General features: G+C 42.2%; 4 protein-coding genes across 4 annotated transcripts; 2 read left to right on the forward strand and 2 right to left on the reverse strand.

Annotated features, from left to right (window-relative positions):
* Positions 1-1,824: 1,824 nt before the first annotated feature.
* LOC129584385 (uncharacterized) lies at positions 1,825-2,884 on the reverse strand. The gene is made up of 2 exons (XM_055476543.1): positions 2,606-2,884; positions 1,825-2,326 (listed from the first exon to the last, which is right to left on the reverse strand). Exons 1-2 carry the CDS (start codon positions 2,699-2,701, stop codon positions 2,018-2,020), a joined length of 405 nt encoding a protein of 134 aa, XP_055332518.1. The 5' UTR covers positions 2,702-2,884; the 3' UTR covers positions 1,825-2,017.
* A 997-nt stretch (positions 2,885-3,881) lies between these two features.
* On the forward strand, positions 3,882-4,992 carry LOC129584380 (uncharacterized). The gene is made up of 2 exons (XM_055476537.1): positions 3,882-4,095; positions 4,384-4,992. Exons 1-2 carry the CDS (start codon positions 4,000-4,002, stop codon positions 4,705-4,707), a joined length of 420 nt encoding a protein of 139 aa, XP_055332512.1. The 5' UTR covers positions 3,882-3,999; the 3' UTR covers positions 4,708-4,992.
* Positions 4,993-7,586: 2,594 nt separating this feature from the next.
* Positions 7,587-15,966, reverse strand: LOC129584249 (cAMP-dependent protein kinase catalytic subunit PRKX-like). Its single transcript, XM_055476366.1, has 8 exons — positions 15,098-15,966; positions 9,914-10,097; positions 9,530-9,585; positions 9,230-9,437; positions 8,547-8,762; positions 8,396-8,453; positions 8,218-8,295; positions 7,587-7,992 (listed from the first exon to the last, which is right to left on the reverse strand). The coding sequence occupies exons 1-8, from the start codon at positions 15,591-15,593 to the stop codon at positions 7,864-7,866; spliced, it is 1,425 nt and encodes a 474-aa protein (XP_055332341.1). The 5' UTR covers positions 15,594-15,966; the 3' UTR covers positions 7,587-7,863.
* A 5,531-nt stretch (positions 15,967-21,497) lies between these two features.
* LOC129584389 (uncharacterized) lies at positions 21,498-23,589 on the forward strand. The gene is made up of 5 exons (XM_055476547.1): positions 21,498-21,854; positions 22,118-22,559; positions 22,644-22,707; positions 22,772-22,893; positions 22,964-23,589. Exons 2-5 carry the CDS (start codon positions 22,415-22,417, stop codon positions 23,080-23,082), a joined length of 450 nt encoding a protein of 149 aa, XP_055332522.1. The 5' UTR covers positions 21,498-21,854; positions 22,118-22,414; the 3' UTR covers positions 23,083-23,589.
* The last annotated feature ends 4,051 nt before the right edge of the window (positions 23,590-27,640 follow it).

Genomic DNA, 27,640 nt, shown 5'->3' on the forward strand with positions numbered 1-27,640 from the left:
GGGCGGCACCAATGAACTGTACTGGTGCTTGACTGACGAAGTGCGTTCCGACTTCAATGGTTGCAATTTTAAAAGGGCACGTAGATCTGCCGATGACGCAATGGCATTATCGGTGATTGGTTGGCTCAGAAGAAGCAGTAGATGGTCATCTTTAAACTGTCGGCTTGTATGGTCCTGGCGTTTTTCGACGGCAGAAGGTTCGACTGTAATTATTTTGTTTCAGAATACTGACAGATTTCTTAAGAATTCCCACACTCTGTAACTTACCTCTTCGCACTCGCTCTAACGAAGTTTTAAGAGCACACCTGCATCCATCGATGGAGAATGCAACAAAAAACATCGTCAAGCACAATTTAAGTAGTACTGTGGACATTTTCGACAGTGTGAGAATAAGTAGCAGTAGCACACCGGAAAGTAACACGTTGATAATTCTTAAATTGCTTGGACTAATGCAAACTTCTCTTCTCGTCTAAACTGCCGTATTTTCAGTCTTACTGTGTAGGGTGTACCGCCTAGATTTGCCATTATATACGCTGCTCATCAAATCCCCTGTCGAGAGCAGCTAGAAACGTCTTAATGTCGCGCGGCTGTATGCGTCCAATTTCCATCAATAATTCGTTTTCTACTTTGTAAGAAACCGTCAGAAACGCGATAATTGGGCCTACTGTGTAAATATTTAACATGTCTCAGAAACTGCAATTTTGTAAGAATATAATCAAAATGTCCACGGGAAGCTTGAGTCCTTCGACTACGTCATTTAAATATTTAATGTTAATTGCTCTGCAATTACCGCTGCACCGACTGCGGAAAATTCCCGCTATGAGAGGGCAGGTTAGCGAAATATCATGCATGACAAATGGCGCATAGAGAATAAGCCGTTGGATGCTGAAGAGTTCCGACATAGCGCGGCCGCAGCCATACATTTCAAGCTCATCTATGCCATCAGACTTTCTGATGACCATACGCATATTTAGATGATTGCGTCAATCATTAGTACATTACGGTTTTGAATAGTAAGAGTTAATGTCTTGGCTATTTTCTGCTTCATACTCGTAACAATGGCGTGCGATATATGTATATGGGAAGCTTATACCGCTGACGTTACGAAATTGACCTTTCGTAGCGACTCAAAAACAATCGCGCGCGACAAGTTCAACCACTTTTTGAATTTTTTTTTTCGCACAAAAGACCCACAGACTCTTTACAGCAGCCATCATTCCTGTTGATCGGTGAATTTCAAGCAAACAAATTTCATGTTTGCGCGGATACACCTCCATTAACGCTTAAAAGGTAGATGCAATGATGCCGTCGTGCATTCCCGAGCATCGGTATTCAATCGAATGATCCACAAAGCTGTTGCTTAACACTAACCAGGTTTTCCACTGCGGGAAAGCATTAAATGGCATCCATAAAATTAATGTCTGCTAGAACAGAAACAGAATAACACGATAGTGCAAGATGTTGAGGAGCAGTGCCATAGTGATTCTACAATGGCGGTGTGTCAGAAAGGTTAAATCGTGCTTGCATGAAGTACCGGAACAATCCACATTTGCCAATATCAAATACTGCTCCGTACCGAATTAGATATGCTCGCAACGCTTTTGCCAAGTTTATTAATCACTTAACCACAGTATAAAATACCCGATCAGTGCTTGAATGAGATACTGTATATATCATGTGCGAATTCAGTCAATTCACGCGCAAATTCGATAGTACTCGTACCTTTGGAAAGCATTGTTTTATGATGAGTTTTATCCACTTGCTGCTTTTGTGCGTAATTGTGCGTATTTATTACTTTCTGAACCAGAAGTTGTTTGATTACGTAAAATTAATTTATTACATTTCATTATTGCCAACTGATTTTACTATCAAAGCAACGTAGCACAAAACAACCAATGAACATTTTGCATTGCTTAGGAGTGCTATATAAAAAAACATACTTATTGCAACACATTTACACCAGCTACCAGCAAGACCGACGTCGTGAGAATGTGAGAACGACAATGGCATGCGCAAATTAGGATGTATAGCGACTCGTAATGTACTTGCTATAAATGTCCATCAGGTTACTGCGATCGTTTCCGCTGGTGAAGCTCAGACACGTGGTGAAAATCGTCCTGGCGCTGTTGTCCACATCCAGACATTGGGAATGCCGAGATCCGGTTTTCTCATAGGTGGCCTTACACAGGAGCCACAGCTCATACAGGTTTGTGATCTGCTCGCGGCACATTATGGTCAAATCGGCGGCGGTCACATCGCGTTTTATTCGCTGAGGAGAGACGCTGGCCGATGCCAGTTGTAGAGCGCTCGACAGTTTTGTTATTTCCTGTAATACATATCTCACATTAATATTAGACACTGGTTGTCATTGCAAAAAAACTAACAATGTGTCCTCTAGAAATAACTCTTGTAAGGAATTAGGAATACTAACATCTAACTTATTCTAACGCGCTGGCAAACTTTAAAACTTTTTTCCGAAACCGATAGTGCGATTGAGTGGTACAGGTTTGACGGTTATACAACAATACAAAAAGATATTAGAAGGTATGTAAAGAAAATTTTTTTGCCTTTATAGCGGACTCTCTCAATACGATATTGCACCCACCTGTGTAAGAGCTTGGTCTGGCTGCTCCATTAGATCGGCGGCGGCGTACCCCACAGCTATCGACACGAGGAGGACTGCAATAAACCTGATCGCCATCGTACCGTTAAAAATATTGGAGAACTGGAAATATATACTGGAGATCGAACGAAATATACTGGAGAACTTAGCTGCTACTGCAAAACAAGAAAAAACTGAATTGTAACGTTGGATGCCTAACTGCTTATGCGGAATTCTGTTTTATACTCCTTTTGCGGCCACATGAATGAAAACATCACTGACGACATTTTCAAAGTTTTTGCATAGATTTCCGTGGCGTGTTATCCTGTTTTTGTAGCGCGATGCTTATCTCCAGTGCATGTATCGAGGCCACTGACGCCGGGTGATGTAATTAGTAAAGTACGAATCGGCGCTCCCAGTTAACAAGCAGATCGCAAAACCAGATACCTATTCACAATGAGGCTCCATATAGATTTCTTTATACGGTTGTTAAAGTACTCGTACTGACAAACATTACCATTAGTCAAAATAGTGCATTTGTCAGTTAAAATTAATGCAATAACACCATTAAGTATCCATAATTATTACCAATAAGCGCGGCAGGCGTTTAGACACTAATGCTTTCACATTAGCTTTGGAAAGCAAAATCAAAAAGAATAAAATAGAAACATAAATTAAAGACTGAAACTCTGAGTAGCACTGGCTCAAAACTTATTGTGCCTAAATGATCACAAAATGCTCCAACAGTTTTGACACGGTAAACAATGACTACCTTGCAGGCGCTGTGTCAAACCGCAAATACCAACAGTTTTTTCAAAGATTTTATTCTAAAACTATGCGAACTTCTAGCTGCGGTAACAGGCAAAAATAGGTTTATGAATATTATAAATGTTTGGCAAAGCACACATTCTGAATTTTCAAATGCCTTCGTTCTAGTTATTAAAAAGACTTTCCGCCTCCAGCCATAAACAAAGGGGATCAATTATTAAAATTATATTAATTGAATTATTTAAGTAAAGACTATAAAGCTAACGTTTCCAATCTATACTTCTGCATTACTTCGCTCACAAACATAATATTGGATGATGTCATATTGATTAACCTTTGCTTTTGGTTAACCTTTGTCCCACACCCAGTGCTTTTTGCGTAATAAAGTCCAGTAGGTCATGACTCATGACATCATCCGTAACAAAAACAAAAATAACATAATACACCCAAAAGCACCTTTGGATATCGTCGTCACTTCTGTGTTACACCTTTCCAGATCGACTGGTATATAAATTAAACGTTCCACCATTGAAGTCACAACTGCATTACATTGCTCACTATTAATCGTTTGACTATTACGCCTGTATTTACTGTAATTTGATCAAGCACGATCTCGATTATCACTGAAAATGGCAGCAAAGTTTCTAGTGATCTTCCTGACCGCAGCAATTTTTGCCTATTTTGGTGTCTTCGCTAAGGGAGTGCCCCAGGATGCTCTCGCACGGGTTAGTGCAACGCTTAGTACAGTCTGCATTTTTGACGCTTTTTGTTTTGGTTGTACAAAGTGCATTAAAAACATTCTGAGTAGATTTGCTATCGACCTTTTTCAATTTTTATCTACGAGTAGTCTTCGTCCACCATCCGATCGTGACTACAATCTTAGCGGTTTACAAACTTCGCTTCTGCCTTTTATTTAATGGAACGTAAAACTTTTGATTCTACAAAATTCACTGTAGATCTAAACTGCCAGCGAAAGCAGACCATCATAATTAACCGACACTGCTGTTTTGCAGAAAATCACGACTTTGTCCGACGCTGTGCATAACGCTTTCGCCCACCGCGATCTTCCGCGGACCAAGCGCGAGACGGTGACTCTGGAAATCAGCGAGGCCAGCATGCCCGTAAAATGCCGCGAGACCGTCACGGCGCTACAGGAGTTGTGGCTACTGTGCAAGGCCTATTACCTGCGTCTGGGTTCCCGGTACTCCGGATGCAACGATAAAGACAGCGACATGAAGAGAACATTCGGCATCTGTCTGACCTACAGCAATGTGGCTGATCGTGAGAACCTGGTGGATATGTATAGTAATTTCATAAAATATCAGTACACTTCTTAATGTAGCTGTTTGACCTTTATCTGCCTAATTTACTAGCTCGATTGTTGCAACAGTCAGTGTTGTCGCTCTTTATTTATACTGCTTAATGGTGCGGCCTTTCCTGAGTTTCCTGGGTTGTAATCTTTGTGTATAAACATAGGTACTCGTTAAGGTACCAATTTTGCATTAAAACCGATCCTTAAATGTAAAGGCTTCTTATTATCGTTACTGTGATCCCTCTTATTCGAAGGATTTCGGATTACAGCTATGCTGCCTGAAAAAATGTGAATAAAGTCAGTGCAATAACGCTCTGCTATGTCACTGAATTTTTCTTATTTGCGGTATTGCTGAAAATGCAGTGTATTCACTCCAAGTTATCACCAGAACTTCAAACGGCAAACTGAAATTTTAGTTAGTTATTACTCAAATGGTGTTCAAAAACGTGCGCGATTCTACTAAAGCATATTATACTGTAGGCAAGCGCTACAGTAATGCCAGGCAAACTGCATAAAAAGTCCTTGGCATAACTAAATTCCGCTGAGGCCATCTTGTATTAATATTAAGTACGTATTTGAAAAAATACTTCCATGAAAAACACCACAAACTGCACAACTAAAAAAAAGTGCATAAAAGCTGCATAAATTTTTGCAGTACAATATGCATAAAATCTTGCTCAGAAATTCGCTTGAACAGCCAGATGCATAAGTACAGTAGGTAATTCTATAAGACTTCCATAAAGGCCTACGCAAGAACCTGCATAAATAGGCATCTGCATAAATAGATAGTTTTTGCATACTTGTAAGCGATTTTTCTGAATAAAAAATTTGTTTTCTTTTATTATGTCAAGCTGTAGTTTGTTTGTCAAGCTGTATCGCATCAGAGCATCTGTAGTACATGATGTACATCACAATACAATCTATGAAAGACTCTGATGATCTGATCACTTTCCTTGACATACTCGTAATTTCACGCTGTCCAAGCACCAGAATTAAAAGTATTATGTCCAGACGCAATATCAACTAGGGTGCACCTGACCAATGTTATGATGGCAAAATTAATTTGATGTAGCGAGAAGAATCGACTTGCACGATACCTGTACTGTTGAGCATGTATGAGGATCGTGTGATACTTGCTAAAGATGTCCAGCAAGTCACTGCGATAGAGTGAGTGGTTACTCCGCTAGTGTAGCGTAGACCTCTGCTGAAGTATTGCTGGACCATGCCGGCCAAATTCAACATGCGGAATACGTGGATCCGTTGTCTTCGTAGTAGGATTTGCACACAACCCACACCGAGTACATATTCACGATGACCTCCAGGACAGTTCACGGTGTCAGTTCACGGTCGCAACGTCGCTTTTCACACGGGGATCAGGAGAAGGAGAAGAAGGAGGAGAAGCGTTCACCGATACCAGTTGCAGAGCGCTCGCTAGCATCATTATCTCCTGTACAACATAGCTGAAATTAGGCAGTGATTTTGATGACAGACAAGTTAAGGGAAGTGGGCCGGTACATGGTACCAAATTCGTGTACATGCACAACAACTTACACTTTCGCTCCCTCCCAAACACATTTTTGTTTCGGTTTATGACATTCTATAGCCAAAAGGTTTGTATACACTGGTGTGAAAACCGTTTGTGCGCGCAACATCCAGTTCGGGAGTTATGGCTGTTAGAAAATTCCAAAAGGTTTAAATGCATTCAGGTGTACCAAAAGTCTCATTATGAACCGATCTCCCTCGAATTTTGCACGTAAATGGACATAACCACGAAGAATGTTTTACACCGATCCACCGTTCTAGCATGTTTTTCAAATTTAATTTAATTTCAAAAATTTTAAAATTCGTTTTAAAATTTGAAAAAAATTATGGAAGTCTGGATCGGTGTAGAAACGATCTTCATGGACATGCGCATTTACGTGCAAAATTTGAGGGAGATCGGCCCATAATGAGACTTTTGGTACACCTGAATGCATTTAAACTTGTTGGAATTTTCTAACAGCCATAACTCCCGAACCGGATGTTGCGCGCACAAACGGTTTTCACACCAGTTTATACAAACCTTTTGGCTATAGAATGTCATAAACCGAAACAAAAATGTGTTTGGGAGTGCGCGAAAGTGTAGTTTTTGTGCATGTGCACGAATTTGGTACCATGTACCGGCCCACTTCCCTTAATTACATCGGCACCTGGGAATGTTGATCAAGAAAGCTGCAATCGGAATTATTCTCACCCGTTGGTTAATTGTGTCTTGTACTTGAAAGCACCAGTAACCAGTTATGAAATGTAATATTAACTGCACTTTTTGCTGTCGAAAAAATTAGTAGCATCAAGTTTCACCTGCTTACACAAAAATATAACGAGGAACTTGAACTGATTTGAGCATGGACTGTCTTGATGTAGCGTTCACTTGTGCGAGAGCGCATTGTAGGGTCCCCACCGCAGCGTATCCGACAATAATCGGCACCAGGAGAATTGCGATAAACTTAACCGCCATTGTACCTCTAAACGTGATACTGAAATGGATTGAAAAGGATGGCTCTTAATGCCAGTGCACAACTGAACCATAATAGTTATTTCTTACTTAACTGCCTCTGCAGAATTCAGTTTTTTAAACTCCCGTTATTGTGTTTCTTAGAACTCCCGTTATTTCGTTAGTACAACATTAGTGCAGTAAAGTCAGCGAGGTCAACGGGGTACTCTGTATTGCTAGATTGGGCGGTCAGTTCGTTGGTAATGAATTAAAACAGATAATACCAGGTATCATAAAATCCCAGTTAATTCGGTTACTCAATAAAAATTCTGCAATGAACTCAATGCGTCACGCCTCAACTGGACCAGCGTCGATCTTTTCTTTTTTAAAAACCATCCTTAACCATAGTTTACGAAACTAAGTCTCGCGTAACTGTCATTTTAATTCAAGTGAATCTTCAGGATACATAAATAAATTATTTGCACTATAATAACACATTATTTGCGCATAACTGACACAGCATTCAACTTCGTATTCTCTACCAAATTGCATAGAACGCAGTATTTTAGCGGGATCACAGTCTGTACAGTAATAAAAAAAAGTTATTTACGAAACCAGCTAAATCTCACAATTCGGCAAATTGGGTCACGACAGAAATTTAAAAATGGGCTGCAGTTATACATCTGAAACAAAGGGTGAAGGGGTGCATCAAAAATCCTGGAATACAGCTCGCTGCTCCTCTGGTGCCGGCGGGCCGGGATTATCTCGCCAGTCTTCCGGATAATCATCAAAATTCCCAGCGTCACCCGGATGCGCAACGTGCGGATTATATGGCGGCTGTAGCGTAAATATCAAATTTTACCATACAATTGACGATGTACTACGGCTACACAATTTTTATTTTATTATGCAATCATTGTAATGTACTTAATATATTTCATTATGGAATACAGAACTGGGTTTGCTAAGCCAGCTGATGTGCATTTATGCTCTTCTAAATATGTGTGCGCTTTACTTTACTTAAATATATATATATATATATATGTATATTACTTCGATTACCTCCATTTCTTTATCTAAACAGCTTTGCCAGTTTATTGTCCAGAACCATCTGTGAGCTTTAATGTCGTCGACTCCATTCTAAAATAACGATGGCATGAAAAACAGTTAACACAAATTTTAACATAATTATGCAGAGAGCAATATACCACTAAAAATTACAAGTATTACGCTATCTTACCTTCATGCTGCCCAATCGCTTCGTGCGGTCGGCCACTAGAAGCTTTTTTATCAGATCCCTACAATTAAATAAGTAAGCCACGGGTTAATTACGCTGATGACCGCGTGCATGACCGCAGTATATGAGTTCGTCTTATGCATTTGTTATTTACTTTGCAACAAGATCGAAGTTTTTGGGCCATCGTATCTTCCCATCAAGTATTTTCTGGTAAACTTCAATGGGGTTATCGGAATAGAAGGGCGGATGGCCAACCAGCATCTCGTAAACCAGAATCCCAAAGGCCCAGTAGTCCACGGCTTTATTGTAGCCACGACTCTGGATGATTTCCGGCGCCAAATATTCCGGTGTTCCACATAACGTCCATGTCCTGTCATATTAAATAAAATACTTTATATTATAAATATGCTTGTGATAAACGACAATTTGCTTTCCTGTGATATTTACTTAAAGGTCACAGTGCACGAGTATTAAACCATGCCAAACGTTTTATCGTATATGCAGCTGTACATATGCTTTGCGTCGTGACTGCTGCGAAAGTAAACGCTTCCGAAAGTATTATAAGCAGCTTCAGTAATGCGCAACAAATTCATTAATTTGCTTTCCCGTTACGTTACATTAATTGCTAGCGAGTAAATATATCGTAGATATCAATCAGAAAAATAACAAACAGAGCTTAGTAGCAAAACAGGAAGTACTTAACATAGTTGACGGACTGTATTATGTAAAATGAACATCCTGCTGTACAGTGTACACGCTCCAATGAAAACGGTATAGACAATAATATTATTGCTCCTAATATAATATGCTCGCGCATATAATGCATTCACGACTGACCGGTCGGTTAGCTCCTTGGCGAATCCGAAATCGGTGATGCGAATGTGGCCTTTGTGATCGAATATCAGATTTTCCGGCTTGAGATCCCGATAGACAATGGACTTGGCGTGCAGGTATTCCAGTGCCAGGAGGATTTCCGCCCCGTAGAACATGGCGGTCGGCGCGGGAAACCGGCCCACCGAACGCAGATAGGTGAAGAGTTCACCGCCTAAACGGGCCACTATTTGTTATTGCCATGCAGTTTTGATGAGGTATAGCGCCGATGGTGAACAGAAAATACCGGGAAAACATGTAACGTACCTGGTGCATATTCCAGTAACATGTATAAATTAGTGTTATCGTGGTGCGACCAGAATCTGCAATAACCAATAAGATTAATTGATTACGTGTATGTTATGGATTTAAGTAAATGGAATTTCGGGAAATTATTTGGTAATTTTCCCAGTAAACTTTCATTATGAGTTTTTTTACGTAGTTACGGGAATGCAGCGATATTACTGACCGCAAGATACTCGTAGTTTTAAACGGTCGCCTAAGTACGCATTCTGCATAAGTAAACAGATTTCCGGCGCTGATACCACGTAAAAATAAATGGGAAATTTTATTGCACGTAAAGTTCTAAAAATAGGCTGGCCGCTGTATGACATTAAAGAAAACGACCGATGGTATAATTTGTTTATTTACAGTTTAACGATGAAGGGATGATCCAATTTCTCCAGAATGCCCTTCTCATCTTTGATGTGCTCGACCTGTTTGAGCCGGAACACGTCCTGTATGCGGAGTATTTTCATGGCAAAGTATTTCGGTTCCTGTTCCGGCAGGGCGCCGGTGTCCTCGCAGAGTACTACCCGTCCGAAGGTCCCGGTGCCTGTAAACACTACTAGCGTGAAAACATACATCCGCATCTACTCTAAATAATATTACGGGTATATGCACTGCGCGCCTAAAAGTAAACAGATAAATCATGCCCGGAGAAAAAAATGATCAAGAGGGAGATATTTTTAATCACTCTCTCAACGCTTCCCTGATTACGCGCAGCCACCGGTTCCGCTATAAACACCGGTGACGTCACCATATATTTATATGCAGTACCGGCTACGGTTAGAAAATGGCTACTTTTGCCGCTGTCGCTCCGATGATTGGCAATTTGCAGAAGGGGAACATGCGTATAAAATATAAACATGGATACATGCGTGGATAATGGGCAATTTATCTCGAAGCGGCCCACTCGATGTCTCTGTGGCGGCAATTAACCGGATCGAAGTTTCCTCGATTAAACTAGAATGATCTGAGGCTAATAACGGACTGAACGAAATACTAAAAATATTTATGCACCCCCTAAAAAATGGACTAAAATAAGAATTTTGTATAATTTTGAATTTATACGTCTTATATAAATTTTCGCACGCGAGTATAACTAATTATGGCAAGGCTAAGGTCCCAAATTTGTTTATATGTTTTTTCCGAGAGCCAATAACCCATACTTTGTTAGGATTTTGGTGAACGTCGTATAGTTCTGCGTTATTTGTTATTTTTCTTCGAAAACATGCAGGTGCGTGTACAGATAAAAATCGGTCACGGAATCCATACAAATGCAAAATATTGTTCCATGAATTTTTCACTGCCGCGTCAGCCGCGGCATGCACAGCGCACGAGTGAAAATACCCAGTTCCGCAAATCGAGAAGAGGACTGGGAATTGACAATGGATAAAGAGCATAATTTCATGTATTACAATTTGCCGGCCTTGACGTCAGCGCATTGAGAAACACCCGGTGCGCCCTAACAAACACCCGGTGCGCGGCCAATTGCCACTGCATTACGATGGACAAATGCCGGCTTTTTGGCAAAAGCGCTGATTTCCCGTCGCTAGCTATACAAAGCGAGGACACCACCGCTCCCACGTTGACTGCAGCGCAGTGAGCGCACCCATATGGAAAATTTGGCAGTTAATTGCATAACGAGAAAAATACATATTTGCCAATTGATGTACGGGCACATACCAGAAAACAAGATTACACTGCGGTACACATGCCAATTATGTAAGTGCATTCGAGGAATTGTCGATCGGCAATCCGCACGGGCAATATTTTGACTGTGTCTATGTAAATTCACAAATAAACAACAGACCAACTACTATAAAAACAAATAAAACATTGACAATCGGCAAAATTTTAATAAAACTAAATAAATGCCTCATCTAACACCGATATGTGGCGCTATTTGAAATACTGACATATATGCATTTTAAGCCAACAGAAAAAAACTATGCACAGTAATTTAGATTGCAATTAACTTTGCTATGTGTACATAATTACATAATGTACGGAACTCGTAGTTCGCTAAATCACTTCGCTTGTCATTGTAAACGGTTCTAATTTTTATGTTGCGTGCACACTCAGCAGAAATATATCCGAGGTCGAGAAATAGGTGAAATGTTTTTGATTCTAATTAACCTTTACGCTGTATATCAGTGATTGAGCTTAATTTTTGAAATACCAGCTGCGCCGCAACCGGCACGCATCGGATATTTTAATGAAATGTAAAACATCGTAAACGAAACTTGGCTGAAAAATTCCACCAATTCGATTGGCCATATCAACACAGAAAATTACTGAGAATCACTTAAAAAACTCCTTTTCTACAGATTCAAAAATAATACAGAACGGCTGCACATGACAGCTGTCATAAAACCGTCATTATTCCTCGGGATCAGCACCGGGATTTGTTATGTGTGTGTGTGTATGTGACTGGCTGCAGCTTATTGTCGAGGATCATTTACCGGGGAAAGGAAATTTGTGTTTATTATCGGCAACGATGAAAAGCACTTGAGTGATCGGCATAGATCAACGTATACCCTCCCAAGGCAAACATGGAGATGCTGGATCGATAAAAGCAATCAGGAAAAAAGCGCCCCCCTGTTTTGTTCGGTCATCAGTGACTTTTGACATTGAAAAGGTTTGCATCGGCTGCGCTGTGCGTGAGCTTCATTAGCATGCCATGCTAGATTAATTTCTACTCTCAGTCCATCAACGGAAAATATCATCATTGGTAGTACATTAAAAAGTGCTCTTTCGGCAACAGAAAATTGTATTTCCACTGGTAACAAATAACGGCCTTTTGTTACATCCTGGCATCTCAACGTACAGTTTTGAAATCAGCTGACTTAGAATTACGGGATGTAAAATCTCGTTAGCTTATTGCAAAAAAATTACACTTATTGCTTACCGGTATGATTTACCGAAAGTTTCATAAATATACTTATCTAAATAATTTTTAAAAGGTTGGCCTTTACCAAAAGATTTGCAGTTTGAATTTTTCGGGAAATTAAAACAATTTGCTTATCATTATATGTACAAGCTTGTCCGGTAATTTCTGACGAATCCATACAGCGAAATATACAAATTTGCGTGTTATGCCAAACTCCATACTACGGCGCACCACGCTGCCTAAGCACGTAACATGCATTTCGCTGGCTGGTGGCTTGGTGCACGCCATATAATTAAATGGAATAATAGTAATTGCCTGGCAGAAGGTGGCTGAAAAATGGTCGGTGCAGTAGGCGACAACCTAACTGCTGTGCGCATTACGAAATTTGATGAACGTAGTGAAGTGGCCATCGCTATAGGCGCAAATTTCGCGCTATCTGTAACTTTACGTAGGAAATTACCGGACAAGCTTGTACGAGATAATTTTATTACATTGGTTGTGTGTTAAAATACTGATTCTGGTAGCTAAACTCTTATTTATGCTTTAAACGAAAGCTTCAAGAAATGGAGTAATGTGTAGCTTGTTATTTCCAGCCACAAGTTCATCAACATAAGGTCATCAGGACCAAACAGCGCAGATGAAGAATGCGATCAAATAATGAATGTGACGGACGTGACCTTTGTCAGCTGGACCAAGGTCGGTCTGTGGGTGACTTGCCGCGGATTCCCAGGCCGGTGTCGCGTGAGTGCGGCCTTGTGCGGTGGAGCGCAAAACACAGAAGTGCAACCAACCCACAACAAACACGTACCATAGCGGCACAGCACACTAACGCTGCTGCCCCCACCGTCATCATTATCGATGCTGGCTAATGACTGCTTACATGACTCTGTCGTCTTCACTCTTTCCTCCTATTCCGACCGCATTTTTTGGACGCTGAGATGCGGGTAATCTGATCGGGTATCGTATACCAGACCTGACCCCAAAAATAACATCAAGCAATACAACGCCGCAGCAGTTGCGGCGTTTGTGTTTTTCAGCATGTGTACAGCTTGTCTCTCAATTTGTATGGCAGTGCACACTTGCCCGCATAGTGTGTATTCTCGTAAAGTTCGATTTCGCCGAATAAACCAGAAGATTTACAGGAAGCAGCGGTAAATTTAACTTGATGGCTGGGAAGATTAAAATTAACTGCCTTCGCGTTAAATTCAAAAGCATGCTAAATTTAGAATTTTTTATTTGAAGAATTAACGGTTATAACTAAAACTAACGGTTATTATTAAAGTTAGTTCGATAATTTCTGGTAGCAGTTTCCCATTTGAAGTTATTTTTCTGTGCCGTCGCAACAACGAAAACTAAAAACATACTGAGGATGGAGAATGGCGTTTCCGTTAAAATTGGGCTCACTTATGAAAAAGCAATAATTTTTTTGAAAATCACCGTTAAAGCGTCGTAAAGATTTGACGGTCAATGTCAGTTGTAAAAAACAGCCCCGACGCTGCGCACAGCTTTTCGCGCCAAAAAGCGTTATATAAGAGATTGTCTTTCCAAAGTCAAACCGCATAACAATTATCCTCACATGATTGCGTTTGCCCACGCGCACGCCATACCCGGCGCGGGGCTTTTTCATTTCCGGCACAAACACTGCCTGATAAATATTCGCTGCTACACGACCGGTCCTCTGTATAGAGCAACGCAGCCCGCGCTTTGTGTTATCCCGCGCGCCGTATCATCACGCTATAGTGCTGATTTCTTAATTGGCAGCGGAGTGCGGCGCGCCATCGATTGGCGGCGTAAAGGGAAATACTAACGGGCTGATTTTAAGCCCTCTTGATTTAATACCTGTGCAAATAAGCTAATCGATCTCGCGGTTACACGGTAACGTGCCGCGCCGGCGCACGATATCGGCTAACTTTATAGTCGCTATAATTTGTCAGGCTGTGGAGAAGTAGGCGGGTGGGGAGGAAAAGTTAGCGGGCAATTAAACTATAAAGGAAAAAAAAATCTTTCTTTTAATTATACTGCAGTATGTTTGATTTTCAACGCCCGCCATCCAGCAACCTAATCAAACGAATGTTCTTGTGCAATTTTGAAATTTTCGGTGCAAGTAGCGCATGGCGATGTATCTCGCTTTGTACCTGCATTCCACGATCGATTAATTGGTAGATTAGGTATAGTAAAATAAGACGTAATTTAAAAATAAAACTGCCCGCGTAATTACGTATTAAAGATTACGCCTCAGGTGTGAAAGGCGATACACAAAGTATTTTATCTTGTTTGTTTGCCGTACATTATGCATGGCAGGCAAACATCAACGGATTATAAAACGTCAGCTAAGTCAATATTACTGCGCGCTTACGTCAACTTCCACAATCAAACTTTAAGTGCAAAAATTCAAGGATTTAAAATTTAAGCTATACAATATTTCGGAGTGTTACATGTCATATTCAGATGTGCTGAATTTGTGCGTGTGCTTACATACATTTACGTCATCCGGCTTCTATCATAATAGCAGAAAGAGGGACTTTAACAAGTGTCATAATATGTAAATTAAGAAGGTACATAATTATTTTATATTACGACAGTGGTTAGGCATATTCGCTGTTAAGCAAGATGGATCGGTACTCATATACTCCGGCATCAAGAAATCATTCCTGGCTTACCGATCGTCTTGATCCATTTGAAGTTATCCAACTGGAAATTCCTCCCCTTCCGCGGATCCTCCAGCGCTGGCCGCAGCAGACTGGACGTCAGCCGGCGTGTATACTTCCGGCCCACCTTCTTCACCACCTTGACCACCGCCGGCTCTCCATCGGCCTGCATTACTTCCACATTAACCATTCTCGTGTCAATACTGCGCCTAACCCGCGGTGATGTCTGGAAGACAAAATCCACACAGACATTATCGGTGGGTGTCAGCGGGACTTTAATCTGCGGCGTTAGAGGGGAGGTGACAACCGTCGTTGTAGTGCTGCTGGTTGGGGTGCGATTATCGAGGACAACTCTCTTTAGCGCCGTCTGCAGATCCAATGAGACATCGGCCGATACATCACCACCACCCTCGATGCTGGCCAAATTCCGTGGCCGGCCCTTCGTTGACGACCTCCTTGACAGCGAGATGGTTGCTTCCGCAACGCCTAATGTCTGTCCGTCACTCATATATGAAATATTATGTATTCCGCTGGTTGTGGAATATAAAACAAAAATACACACCGCGCGCGTGTGTGTCGGTGTGTTGGCGATTGTCCTCCTTTAACACACTGTAAAACGGGACACTAATGGGCACACATGCGGTGTCCGTGAAAGGAGGACATGCCGGCAGAATGAGCACTGCTCAGCCGCAAATAAATACATCAACATCCAACGCTACTTTGAGTTGCAACAAAACTGAATGAGTGTGTGTGTGTGTGTGGAGATACATAGCAGCGAGAGTGTGCGGGATCATCCGCAGCGGATACATACTTAATTTGCCGGCAATCTGCGTCATAGCGTTCAGGAAACGTCAACAATGTTTTGTGCCGGTTGTGTGTGCCTGATCCGGTCGGTTAGTGTATGTATGCTGTAAAGCTGGGCTCTTCCTCTCTTTTCTCTCTCTTCTCGCTCTTCTTCTCTCGTTCAGTGTGTGAAAGTGGAGCGAGCCTGCGTGTAAGCTGTCATGATCGGTGAGAGAGCCAATTGGATTAAACGCGTCGCTTCTCTCGGGTGTACGGCTATACGGATGCGGATACACAACGTCATATATGCGTGAGGATTCTGTGGGTGCTGAGGAACAGCCTCCGGAGACGCTTGCTTTGCCAATTGCACAGTTACTTACAAACAAACCCAAACCCATTGATTACGGGGATACGACGTCCTGATTGGCAGGCAACCGCGTAATCCCGGCAAATTATCCAGCTGATGACGCGTTGATAAACAAAGTGCAGCTAATCAGACACTCCCTTTTCTTTGTGTTCGCTCTATCCGTTGATTGTGGCGAAACGTTTCAAGATTTGAACGTTTAACGAGGTTAAGACGGTTAAGCAAATCTAGCTGTTGTGGTAACCAACGGTTTATAAGGACGATATGTATTGCTGTATAGACGGCTTTGCTGCACTTTCGCCGCACAATCTCGGATGACGGTTACCCATAAATAAACAATTAATAATAATTACTGACGCATCCTTAACTGGCATAAATAGACCGCAACCCCGGCAGACATACCCTCCCCCACAAAGCCCCGTCTAATGCTTGACCGCTTTTGACTTCCTGTCGGCCAAAAGAGGCAGTATCCGCGTGGGACAGTGTGCTGTTTTTCTCGGTTGGGAATGTGGAGCAGCTAAAATTATCATATAGTCCTCGTACGGAAAAGGATGTATGGCCGTATTTGTATACATTCGTTAGCGACGCTCGATCTGTCCGTTAGAACTGTCGCGTTGTTATTTGTCTGTTATGATGCGGAACGCATCATAATTTCTAGAGCTGCCATGACGCTTTCGTCACTATACGGCCACTATATGAACGTTCCTTGTATACATTCGCGCTAAAATAATTTAATTTCTGCATGTGCGAATGATTTTTGTTAGCAATTTTGGCATTTTAAAATTGTACGGGACTTCTGCTTCGAAACCACAATAATTTAGTTGCTATCAGTATAAAATGGTACCGTACATACGTCGGAAGTATTACGGTACGATTAACAAAAATTGTAACGGCGTTTGTAAATTAGTGAATGTAATTCAAGACTACGTGGTGCTCGGTAAAAATTAAAATTTGCCGGCACCGCTGGGTCAATGGAAAACATTAACGTAAGTACGTACTGTAGGTAACTTTGAAATCTGAATTAGAAAGTCATGCTCCCAGCACTGTGAGATGCTGCCGGAGCGGCTTTTGGTCACTAACTGATATTTATACGACGCTGCAAACAATCTAAAGCAGTTTTTACATAGTGCCTAGTTCAAAATCCAGGCAGACAAAACTAAGGGGGATCGTATGGTTAACCATTTCGTGTGGTGTTGCCTGACATTAATCCCAACACTATGCCGTTGCGAATGTCGTCCAGAAACTTTGGAAGATCCTTGGATTTCACTAAAACTCCCATATCAATGCGGCCATCCTGCAATAATAATAATGTTTTGCCTTAATTCTGTAAATTCCAGCTGTTGTCGATCACAAACTATATGTCTGTGCCCAAAGTAACCACACTGCTTACCTCCATCTGATACAGCAGCATGCTGAACGTAAACATCAGTCCCATCATCTGCAATAATTTCCATCGTCGAAATTTCAATCGCTTATTTGAATTTCGGTCAGGTTTGCTTACCGTTACGAGAAATGTTACGGTCAACGGTAAGAATCCGCCAGCCGTCAGGGTAATCGGTTGTTCGTCCAATCGGGCCATAAACTCCAAAGCATCCAGTTTGACCGACTGCTCATTGGCGGACAAAGAAAGTGCTTGTAAAACATCCATACTTCTGTGTGCCTGCAAATAATCATTTACGAAAAACTTGAAGCAGGTTTTGTGACCTTTGAAATGTTTTACTCAAAGATTTTGCCCATGTTATATCACGTGTGAAATACGAATACACCCCTCGTGGAAAAAGTTAGATTTGTGACGTACGTGACCTTATACTGCATTTAAGTTTATTTGTCGTATGGCGTTTAGAGATTTCACTTCATTGCCTGGTCGGATAGCCGAATGCAGCTCATGGCCACGCCCAATGCACCCAAACCGCTAACCACAACCACCACGGCAAACGGCGCTGTCATGAAGGAAATAATATCCCCCGAACCGCTTTTTGTCAGACTCCACTCTGGAACGCTCCGCACGTTTAAGCTTACACAGGAAACAATACCCAAGCATGTTGCTAAGTACTGTAAAAGAAGGATCAAAGAGAAGATGTGATCCAGTTTGCGTACTAAATGGCTGTGCTTTCGATGCTCCTTTGCGATATCGTGCAAGCGAATGTTAGCGTTGCGACCTTCTTGGAAACTGTTTAAAGCCGTAGCGGTGACATCAAAACTGCTGGATAACGTCAGAGCCGTGACGGCTACCGCGAAATTGGTGATAACGTCTACCGCGCAGCACAGAGACATTCCAAAGGCAAAAGTAAAGGATACAACGCCATACGGCACCATTACAGCATTTGGCTGTAGTGGCAGCAATGGGACACTGAAACTGTAATCGAATGACGGAGTGAACACGAACTGGTTCCATTTCAGGAGGTCACGAAAACTAGAATAACTTGTAACCGCGACGGACATGATCGCTGTCAATATCAGCATCCGCAAACATGGATATCTGTTTATATAAAACCGAAACAATTTCGTCGTGCAGAAACTGCCGGGATTTTTAAAACTTTGCACAACTTTACGAAGCTTCGTTGAACGAGATGACATAATGTAAATGATTATTATGGTTTTGATGTGGTAAAAGCAGCGGTATGCTATGAAACTCATGATGAAGAACTCGCTGTCGCGCAAACTCGTGCCGTAAGCATTGTAGAATGTCTCGAAGTCAACCCAAGTGTAGAACGTTATAACCGCCATCAAAGCGAAGGAATAAAAATACCGAAGAGGCTTCAGGAAATTAGAACCCGACTGTGAAATTGATAGGGGATGGAGACCAAAGAGCTGCATACAGAGCAGAATCTCTTTGCAGGCGATCCCGTCATTTTGATCATTATCCATTAGAGTAAGGTCACTCTGCTTGCGGCGTCTCAAACATTTCAGAAAAGGCATTTTGTGGCTGTAATGTTACTGTAACAGAAATCCACAGCGTTGTGGTCTTTATTAAGACTGCTAAGTGTGAAGCGGCAAATCTGCCACAACCCATAATGCTGTTGCCGGTCCAGCATCACGTCCCTGTTTGCATTTCGAACAACAACGATTCCTGGGAGAATCAGCTCAAACGATAGGTCAGCAGGTTTCGCTTGCTCGTTCTTCGAAAATGCTGCGCTAGTTTTGAAATGATAAAAATAATTACCAGTAAGAGAAGAGATCTCGATCATTGACTTTTCACAATTTCGGAGAAAGACGTTGCTCTTGGCGCTCGATATTTTTCAGATAAGTACCTGTTTCTAACGCGGCTGTTTGCCGAACGCCGTTCATGCGCGCAGCACCGGTTCCAGAGATACACTTTGTATGCTGTTTCAAAATGGACAAAAAGCTTTGTTGTACACCAGAAGTTGTTTTGTCTAGTTGTTACCCGATATTTTTTTTAAATTTGCTGTGAAGACTTATTATGACTTAAAGCCAAATCTGATCCAAAAGAAGGTCCATGGAATTTTTTAATTTTAAAATATTTATTCTATTTAAAAATGTTTTATAACTAGTTTTAAAAACTGTGTATGTCCATAAGTTTGTCCATTCATATTACTAGGAAAGTGCACCGCTTAGGGCTAGCACTATAAGACCGAAGCGAAGCTACTGTTAGAAACAGTAAAAGGGAATATAACCCAGCAAGGTCATACGTTCAACTCTGCTTGCGTACTTACTTTTCTATGTAATGTAAGTAATACAGCAAAGTCTTTGATAACGATATTGGCACAAGAATGTATTTCCGTAACACTCGTACAGAGTATACTAACGTTCATTACTCAGAATTTGTACAAGATGCAAGGAATATTAACGCCGCTTTCTGCTAAAGGCACGAGTAAGTGCCTGTTATCTTTTCTAAGTTGGAGCCGTACTTACCGCACTCTATATACTGCAAGTGATAAGAGCAGCAGTGATTCATATTATAAGCTTGCGATAGGCAATTTATGACGCATTGCCATCAACGCCATCCATCTCGTTTCCTAAAGCAAGAGACAAAAAGCACAGGAAATTTTACAGTACCAGCAGCAGCTCGTCATCGTTTAGCCCGTCACAGTGCCATCGGCAACGTGTAATGGCATATTAAAGCAATTTCTTAATTTGATTTGGAATGAGGCACGCCTCAGACTTTTCTTTCCTAAAGATATTCTACTGTAGCAAAAGCACCTCTTGGTCAAACTGGTTAGTGACCTTTTCATGATAAAACCATTTATGTGATCTTCAGCATGATAAAATGGCAATAAATGAAATTATAATGGCATTAATAACTGTCGTATCTGATAAATAAAACTTGCTTGACCAGCTTCTGTCTATGAGCGAAAAACTGGAAGTGGAAATTTTTATGCGGCCTTGGCACAATTAAGCTGTACCGAAGTAAATAGCGCACTTTTCGTTGAACAATTGCGCTATAAAGTCGTGCTCGTCAGTCCTTTGAACAGATATATGACAGCCAGAGTCGCATTTACAACCCTTCATAATTTCTGAAAGTTTCAGTACCTGAACAAACATGAACCGCGCAGTACTCCTCTACTTCTGCACGACTGTTTTCCTTATCACTCAGTTCTCCGGTAACACGGTATTTGGTCAAGAAAACTTCTGGAACCTTTTCCAGTCGAACAGCCCACCGGTACAGCCAGACATCATTTTTAAGAGAAATTTGCGTTTGCTATCTGTACTGAAGACTTTTATCAAGAAACGCATAGTAAATGCGAAATTTACGCTTTCATCCCGTAACGGTGGCCAGAATACCGCAAGCCAATGTGACAGAGGATGTGGTGCTCGATGTAATCGAAGGAATTTAAACAACGGCCGTTGCAAGTCTTTCTTTACCGGCATGGAGTGTTATTGCAATGGACGAGCGCTGCAGTAAACTGCAGATGACTAATCGTCTCTCTTGCCGGTGCAAGAAGACCAACGGAGAATTGCAATGCAATTGGAAATCTCTGGACAAATACAGTCCTTGCGCATTAGAAGGGACTTCAAGGGAGCAGGTTTTACTACGTTATCTACGGAAACCAAAATCTGTCTAATGACTACCCTAAAGTAAAGTTATTGCACTAAGCCGAAGTAAATCTGTTGTTCCTCTTTACAGTGCCCGCGTGCCGCGCGTACGTATCACAGCATCTACTACCAACTTTTCTCCTCAAACAGCTTGTCAAACCAGAATAAAATTGCACGGTACCAGAGTTTAAGGCCGGAAGGTACTACCTCGTATAACAAAACTATCTCACAGTAGGCCATCAGCTGATCACTTTACAAGCGAATACGTGCAAGATTAATTAACAGCATGCAAACTGACGCGAAAAAACTAACTGGAACTAACAAGGGTCTTCCAGAATTTGTTGTATACCGAAAAAGGACAGCTAACTGATCTGCATTTCTGGGGTTTTTCGTTATATATATGGTAAAAAAGGATGACATCAAAAGAGGTGAGTGCCCCTGCACTGACACCAGCCAAGCTTGCGGAGGTACACAAACTGCCTGCGCCCCGGGAGAAATCGTTAGGGCAAACGAAGAAGATCCCGGCTTGGCAAAGAGTGTGCCGGATGATGGCGCACCGCGTGATTGCTGGGCCGCTACGGAAGACAATAGACATAAGGAAATTCATTGCGCAGAACGTACCCGCTGGTGAGTTTCCAGCTAGTAAAGCCATTCCTGATGGCGGATGCTGCATACTGTTATAGCTTTTCTGTTGTTTATAAGTTGTATATTAATGCTGTATCATAATTAATGTCTTGGCCGCGTTACGGTCCAATTTTAAGTTAGCCCGTTATGCCACAACATGCCAAAATGATGCCAGCAGTAGAGAATAACATAGCAATGGCGGACAATAAATAATATTAATGCGGTGAACTGTACAGAGCACAGATATGTACTGCAGGGTTTTGCAGAGGGCCCGATTACTTCAAAGGAGCTTAAATGCGACATCTTCTTCGATTTGATTGCGATGGTCCTTTTGCTTTTCGACGTTTTCACAGATAGGTAATGGAGCTGTAAAGATGTATGAACATCGTACGCTTCTGTAGTTTTCTCACTCATCTTGTTTCCTTGTGAATTCTACAATTACCAACTGCCTTAGAAACGCTATTTATCGTACTTAACAGGTTTATCGTACTTCAGTTATAAAGAAACGTATGATCAGACGTTTCTTTATAACTGAAGACTAAAACTGGTACGCCTTAACGTTAATGGTTGTTCTACTCACTCATATCCTCCTTATACACTGGGGAATCATCTGGTACAAGGAGCAGCTGAAGTTAAACGCTCATTTACTCAGCAAGCACATCCCCGCTGAGGAAAGATGCACGCGCTGTATCACAAGTGAATTCCAAGGTACCGGCTTTTAAAACTGCATTGGAAACGAATTACCGTTAAAAAAATTTACTTATGGTATTTTACGACCGTACGTGTGGGAAGACCAGCTGCAAGCACCGACACTGCACATCTGCATTCACCTCGTGCAACTTGGCCCGGCGCTGCGGTAACAACGAGGCACTATTTTCAGTTATTCCGTGGCTAACTGTCACTACCTTTACGGTTTGTAGGTATTACTACTTCCTTCGCTACAGAAAAGAGTTTGCCAAAGATCCTAAACTATACCGTTATCAGCGTCGTGTTGTCCACTTAACCACCAGTCGCTTGCGATTGTGGGAATCGTTGATGGAAGGTGTGTCACAGACCGTTCTGCAAGTGTACAGATATTCTGTATATTCTGTATATTCTGGGTACAATGCTAGCGCGCGGCCCGGTACCGTTCTCGTTCCAGGCTGTGGCCCAGGAAGCCGTCTGCATCGGCGGTGGTGTCTACCGCTGTTGGTGTGGTCTTCTTCCGGCACAAAACCAAATTCTTCTTTAAAGCGTTCCATTTTGAACACATGAGATGGTAAAAATCACGGGATGCCTGATGCTGTTGGCAGCGCGGATCATGGCGATGGCGTTGTTCACTATCCGTTACAAATCCTATATCGCGATATTCTGCGCCCTTCACTGCATCTTCACGGTGATTATTAGCAGGTGCGAGAGCAATCGGCGACAATCCACCCTGATCAAACACAATCTCGCGACGATCTCCGATGTGTATAATGTGTGGTGGTGGGTGACGACGATCTCGCAGTGGACAGTGCAGTTGTGGATTAATCTGTAGGAATTCGAATATTTTGGCATGTGGACGGCATACCGGCGGTTCTTTTTCATATACTACGTGGTATACTGCATTGAAAATGCAGTTTTAATTATTTTGTGGAGCATGTCCTATGTTTCTTACGTAGACACTTTTAATGACCCACAACCGGTTGGCGGTTGTTCTTGTAGTAACGCTGGGGTCTTTTGTTGGCATATTATTGTGCACGGCATGCAAAGGATCTTGCCGATATGTCAGCTCGTGCTGAAATGTTTTGGTTCTACTTTGGTATGTAGTAATTTGCTTCTCTGTGTTTGCGCGAAAGAAGCGATATTAGCAGAAATTAAAGTCCGCACAATGATAATCATTAGATATTCAAACCAACAGTTTCGTAAAGTATTTGGTAATGAATAGTGCGTGGTCATACAGTCGGATCACGTGCATACTCTGTGTATTATGGCGCGCAAACAAAATAGAGACTCTGCGATATCCGACTGGACTGCCGTTATGGTCCGTAACATATCCGCTGATATTTCTTAGTTTGACCATCGGTTATTTCCGGTTACTTTGTTATGGACGGATTCTGGGGCGGAAGATTATCTCTGGTTATCAGCTGCCATTCGTTATTTCATTGTCAGTTAACTTCCGAATGTCAGCAACTTCATACACCTCGTCCCTAGTGGAACGTTTCGTGAACGTGTATACGATGACTTTGGCTACACGTTTCGACTTCAGTGACAGGAGAAGGATCCGAGGCGCACACAAGCGAACAAGAAGATATTAAAGACGATAAGTATCAGAAAAGTACATACTCTACATAGGCTACATAAGTTGACTAAACTAGCCTTTTTGCAGGAGTCCGACTCGGATCATTCGGACGGAAACTTCCGTCTTACTGAACTGGGGAATTAAGATGATCCGGTAGGAAATGGCAAGCTACAAAGGACAAGTATTCAGGCAAATCCATTAGAATACACATATTCTAAAGTCTTTGTATAGTCTAGATAAAGGCTTTGATTTAAGGCAGCGAACCAAGAAAGAGATACAATGCGGGAATTCGGCAACTACAATAGCGACAGCACCAATTTCGGGATATTTGTAGCGGGGGCCGAGATAGCATGTAGGTAACTGTGCCGTCTACTTTTACTGTTTGTTGGGGTGGAGTGATAACAAAGAAATGGTAAATTTCAAACGTAATTACTGCACATATTTCGGTACGCAGATTGCAAAACTTTAATAATAATTTTAATAATGACTGTTGACTGCCTAAACCTTCCTCGAATCATGCCAGCTATACGACGCAATTTCTACAAGTGGGTAAAATCGAGTAGACTCTAAATACATGTATTTTGCTAGAGTATTCTTAAGTACTTGAGTATCTGAGGCATGTGTACCTAGTAGTACCTACTGAATTTTAATTTGAACGGGGCACATAAACACAGTGTCAACAGCATTCGTATTCTGCAGAGGTTGCTCATATGCCTGCACTTTCTGTCTCTTATCCTGCTGCTAGGATTTTGGTAATTTACGGCACTAATGTTCAACTTAATCCCGCGTATTTTCCTTCTACTGTGTTTGCTCGCACGGTATTCCATAACATTCGCTGGGTACGTTTCTAGCATCGTTTCAACATTCGCCGATATTCTCACATAAAATGTTCTCAGCATTCTGTTGTTGTTGCCCTGTGTTCCGGATCTTTTTTAATAATCAATGCAATCAATGCAAGTAACGCTGCAAAAGATTTGCATACCTTTACTGATGTTTCTTCTTAAACGTTCGGGGATTACGCAGGTTTAGCAGTAAGTAATGTTTAAATAACGTAAAAAAAGATTGGGTACATTACTTTACGTACAGCAACGCTGGTACTGTGCCTACGATGGAGCGTATTGGTAACAACCAAAGAAGCCGGCAACGTTGCCGCTTCCGCCATCTACCATATTGTAGCGATAGTATTTGTACGAACGATAAGACCGCCCAGTTATGATGAATCATTCCATCGCGTTATGAATTTGTCCACTTTACCGGCTAGTTTCCTTTCTCATGGACTTCTAGAATTCAGTCTTGTGCTCAGCTTGCTACAGCTTGCATCTACTTGATTGTTCCTCTTGCTGAAACCCTTGCTTACAACCTTGCTGTGTTCTTGATTCCCTTGTCATTAAACATGCCTTGAGTTACGTTGTTGCGTTTGACCGCTTGGGATGAACTAGCGTCATCCCAATCGGAGCCACCTGTGTAATTGTGTACATCAGTAAGAGCGTCCTCGGCCAGCATCGTTGCCGGCCGTGCCACCTTTCACCAACAGCCGTTTAATCGTGGTAAGGCTGATCGCCACCCCACTAGAACAGTAGCCAGATAGGCCACTGTTACATGGCGCTCCTGTAAGAACCATTCCACCTGGACGCCTGCATATACCAGCAATTTCCATAATATCACCACTTCCCACACCAACCAGCGGAAGTCCCGGAACGGATCGCCGTTTCGTGAGTGTTTACTGTGTCCGTTGACGCAGTGAGATTTGCTTTTTTCGGTCTTGATACATTAATAACATCAAAGTTTTGTATTAATTTTCCGAACGCTAAATTAATTAACATCACTGTTCCTGTTGCGATGCCATTTTATCAGAATATATTAAAACTGCAAATATAGAAAAATAATTTTTGCTGCATTATTTGTTCGCGCTTTGGCTAACCGTTATATTACCGTTTTTCACCCGGCGCCGCTGTGCCGCCGTGGTCTGGTTCGCGCCAAAACTTCCTTGTGTATCGTAAACACTGGTCTAGATGCTCTGAGAGCACAACCCTTAAGATGAGGCTGAAGCAGTTGTATGATAAAATAATGGGGAAAATGTTTACTAAAGTTGTTGATGGTAAGACTAAAAAGCTGCGTGGGGAAGAGGTGTTCGGTTGTGGTTCTATTGACCTTTACCTGGCTATTTTACGTTCTAATAGTCTCCTGTAATAATATGTTACCCCGACTGTTCTGCCATCTGGATGTTGTTTTTTAGTTATTTTTATCTTATTATCTGACCAGACTAGCGAGTGCCTCAGGGTTTGTCTGCTCTTGAATAAACTAAACTAACTAAACATGGTCCACCAGTTCAATGGAATCTGAGGAAATAAATTTGCAGTCTCAGCTTGGTGAACTCACCAAGGCGCAGTTGCAGGACATCAGCAACAGTCTAAACGTGTACATTAATCGGAAAGTCTCTAGGTCAGGTTATGTTGATAAATTATCTTCCTACATGTTAAAGCACAACATTACTTTGCCGAACACTTGTATCAACAATGATAACACTGGAAAGATTAACGCGCTTTCCCTGTCGACATTACACGCAGCGTCAACGTCTGCTGTCCAGTCTTGGTCCTCTGCCCAACCGGCCCGCAGCCTTACACATGCACCGTCAAGGGAAAACAGTGGACAGAGCGCAGTGCGTGGGAATACAGCATGCACTCACATCAGCCACACAGAACCGGTGCTTCGACACGACAGACTGGAGCAACGTTATAAACAGGAAGAAACAATAATTACCTTTTCAGATGATGAGCCTTCCGATGAGTCACTCACTCAAACTGCTTTGCACAGCGCTCCGTTAGCAACCGCACAGAGAGAGCATGCCGCGCACACAGCCGCGCAGCACGCCGCATCCGCTCATACCGATACAAACATTACTACTGTACAACTGCCGCTTGATATTAACCGCTTGGTACAAGTGCTCGCGTTACAGTCGCGTTACGGATATACTGCAAAAGATACGTTGACGAGGGCCGCGACATTGCCAGTCCCAACACACCCCACGCACACACAGTGTTTGCAAACACTGCACGAAGCGGTACGATTTTTTCCTCGAGAATTAACAGACACCCTAAAGAGAAAAAACGCCAGCCCAACACACCGGCGAGGCCGCGAGAGATGGAAGAGAGGGAGCAGAGCGGGTACGGACAATTCCCTCTGACATACACAGCACAACACATTGGGCGCTTAAGCACATATCTGGCAGGCCTCGCGAGCGCGCGCTGCCGCCCGGATCAATATCCCACTCGGAATGCATACAAAATTCCCCCGAATCGATCGCGCAGGGGGATCGTCACACACAGTCACACACATACTCGGACATATACACATCGTCACAAATGTGTATGTTGTGTGGTGATGCATCCATAGCTCTTCCTTCCTCCACACATGGCCCCATCAGTGTACTGGTCTACTCCAGTTTCCACCTGCTTGAGCATTCTACACACACACAACACACACACGATGAGGGAGAGAAGGGAGGGAGGGAGAGCGATTTCTCATC

Source organism: Paramacrobiotus metropolitanus, unplaced genomic scaffold (assembly GCF_019649055.1).
Source record: "Paramacrobiotus metropolitanus isolate TYO unplaced genomic scaffold, Prichtersi_v1.0 Parri_scaffold0000013, whole genome shotgun sequence".
Taxonomy (NCBI): Eukaryota; Metazoa; Tardigrada; class Eutardigrada; order Parachela; family Macrobiotidae; genus Paramacrobiotus; species Paramacrobiotus metropolitanus.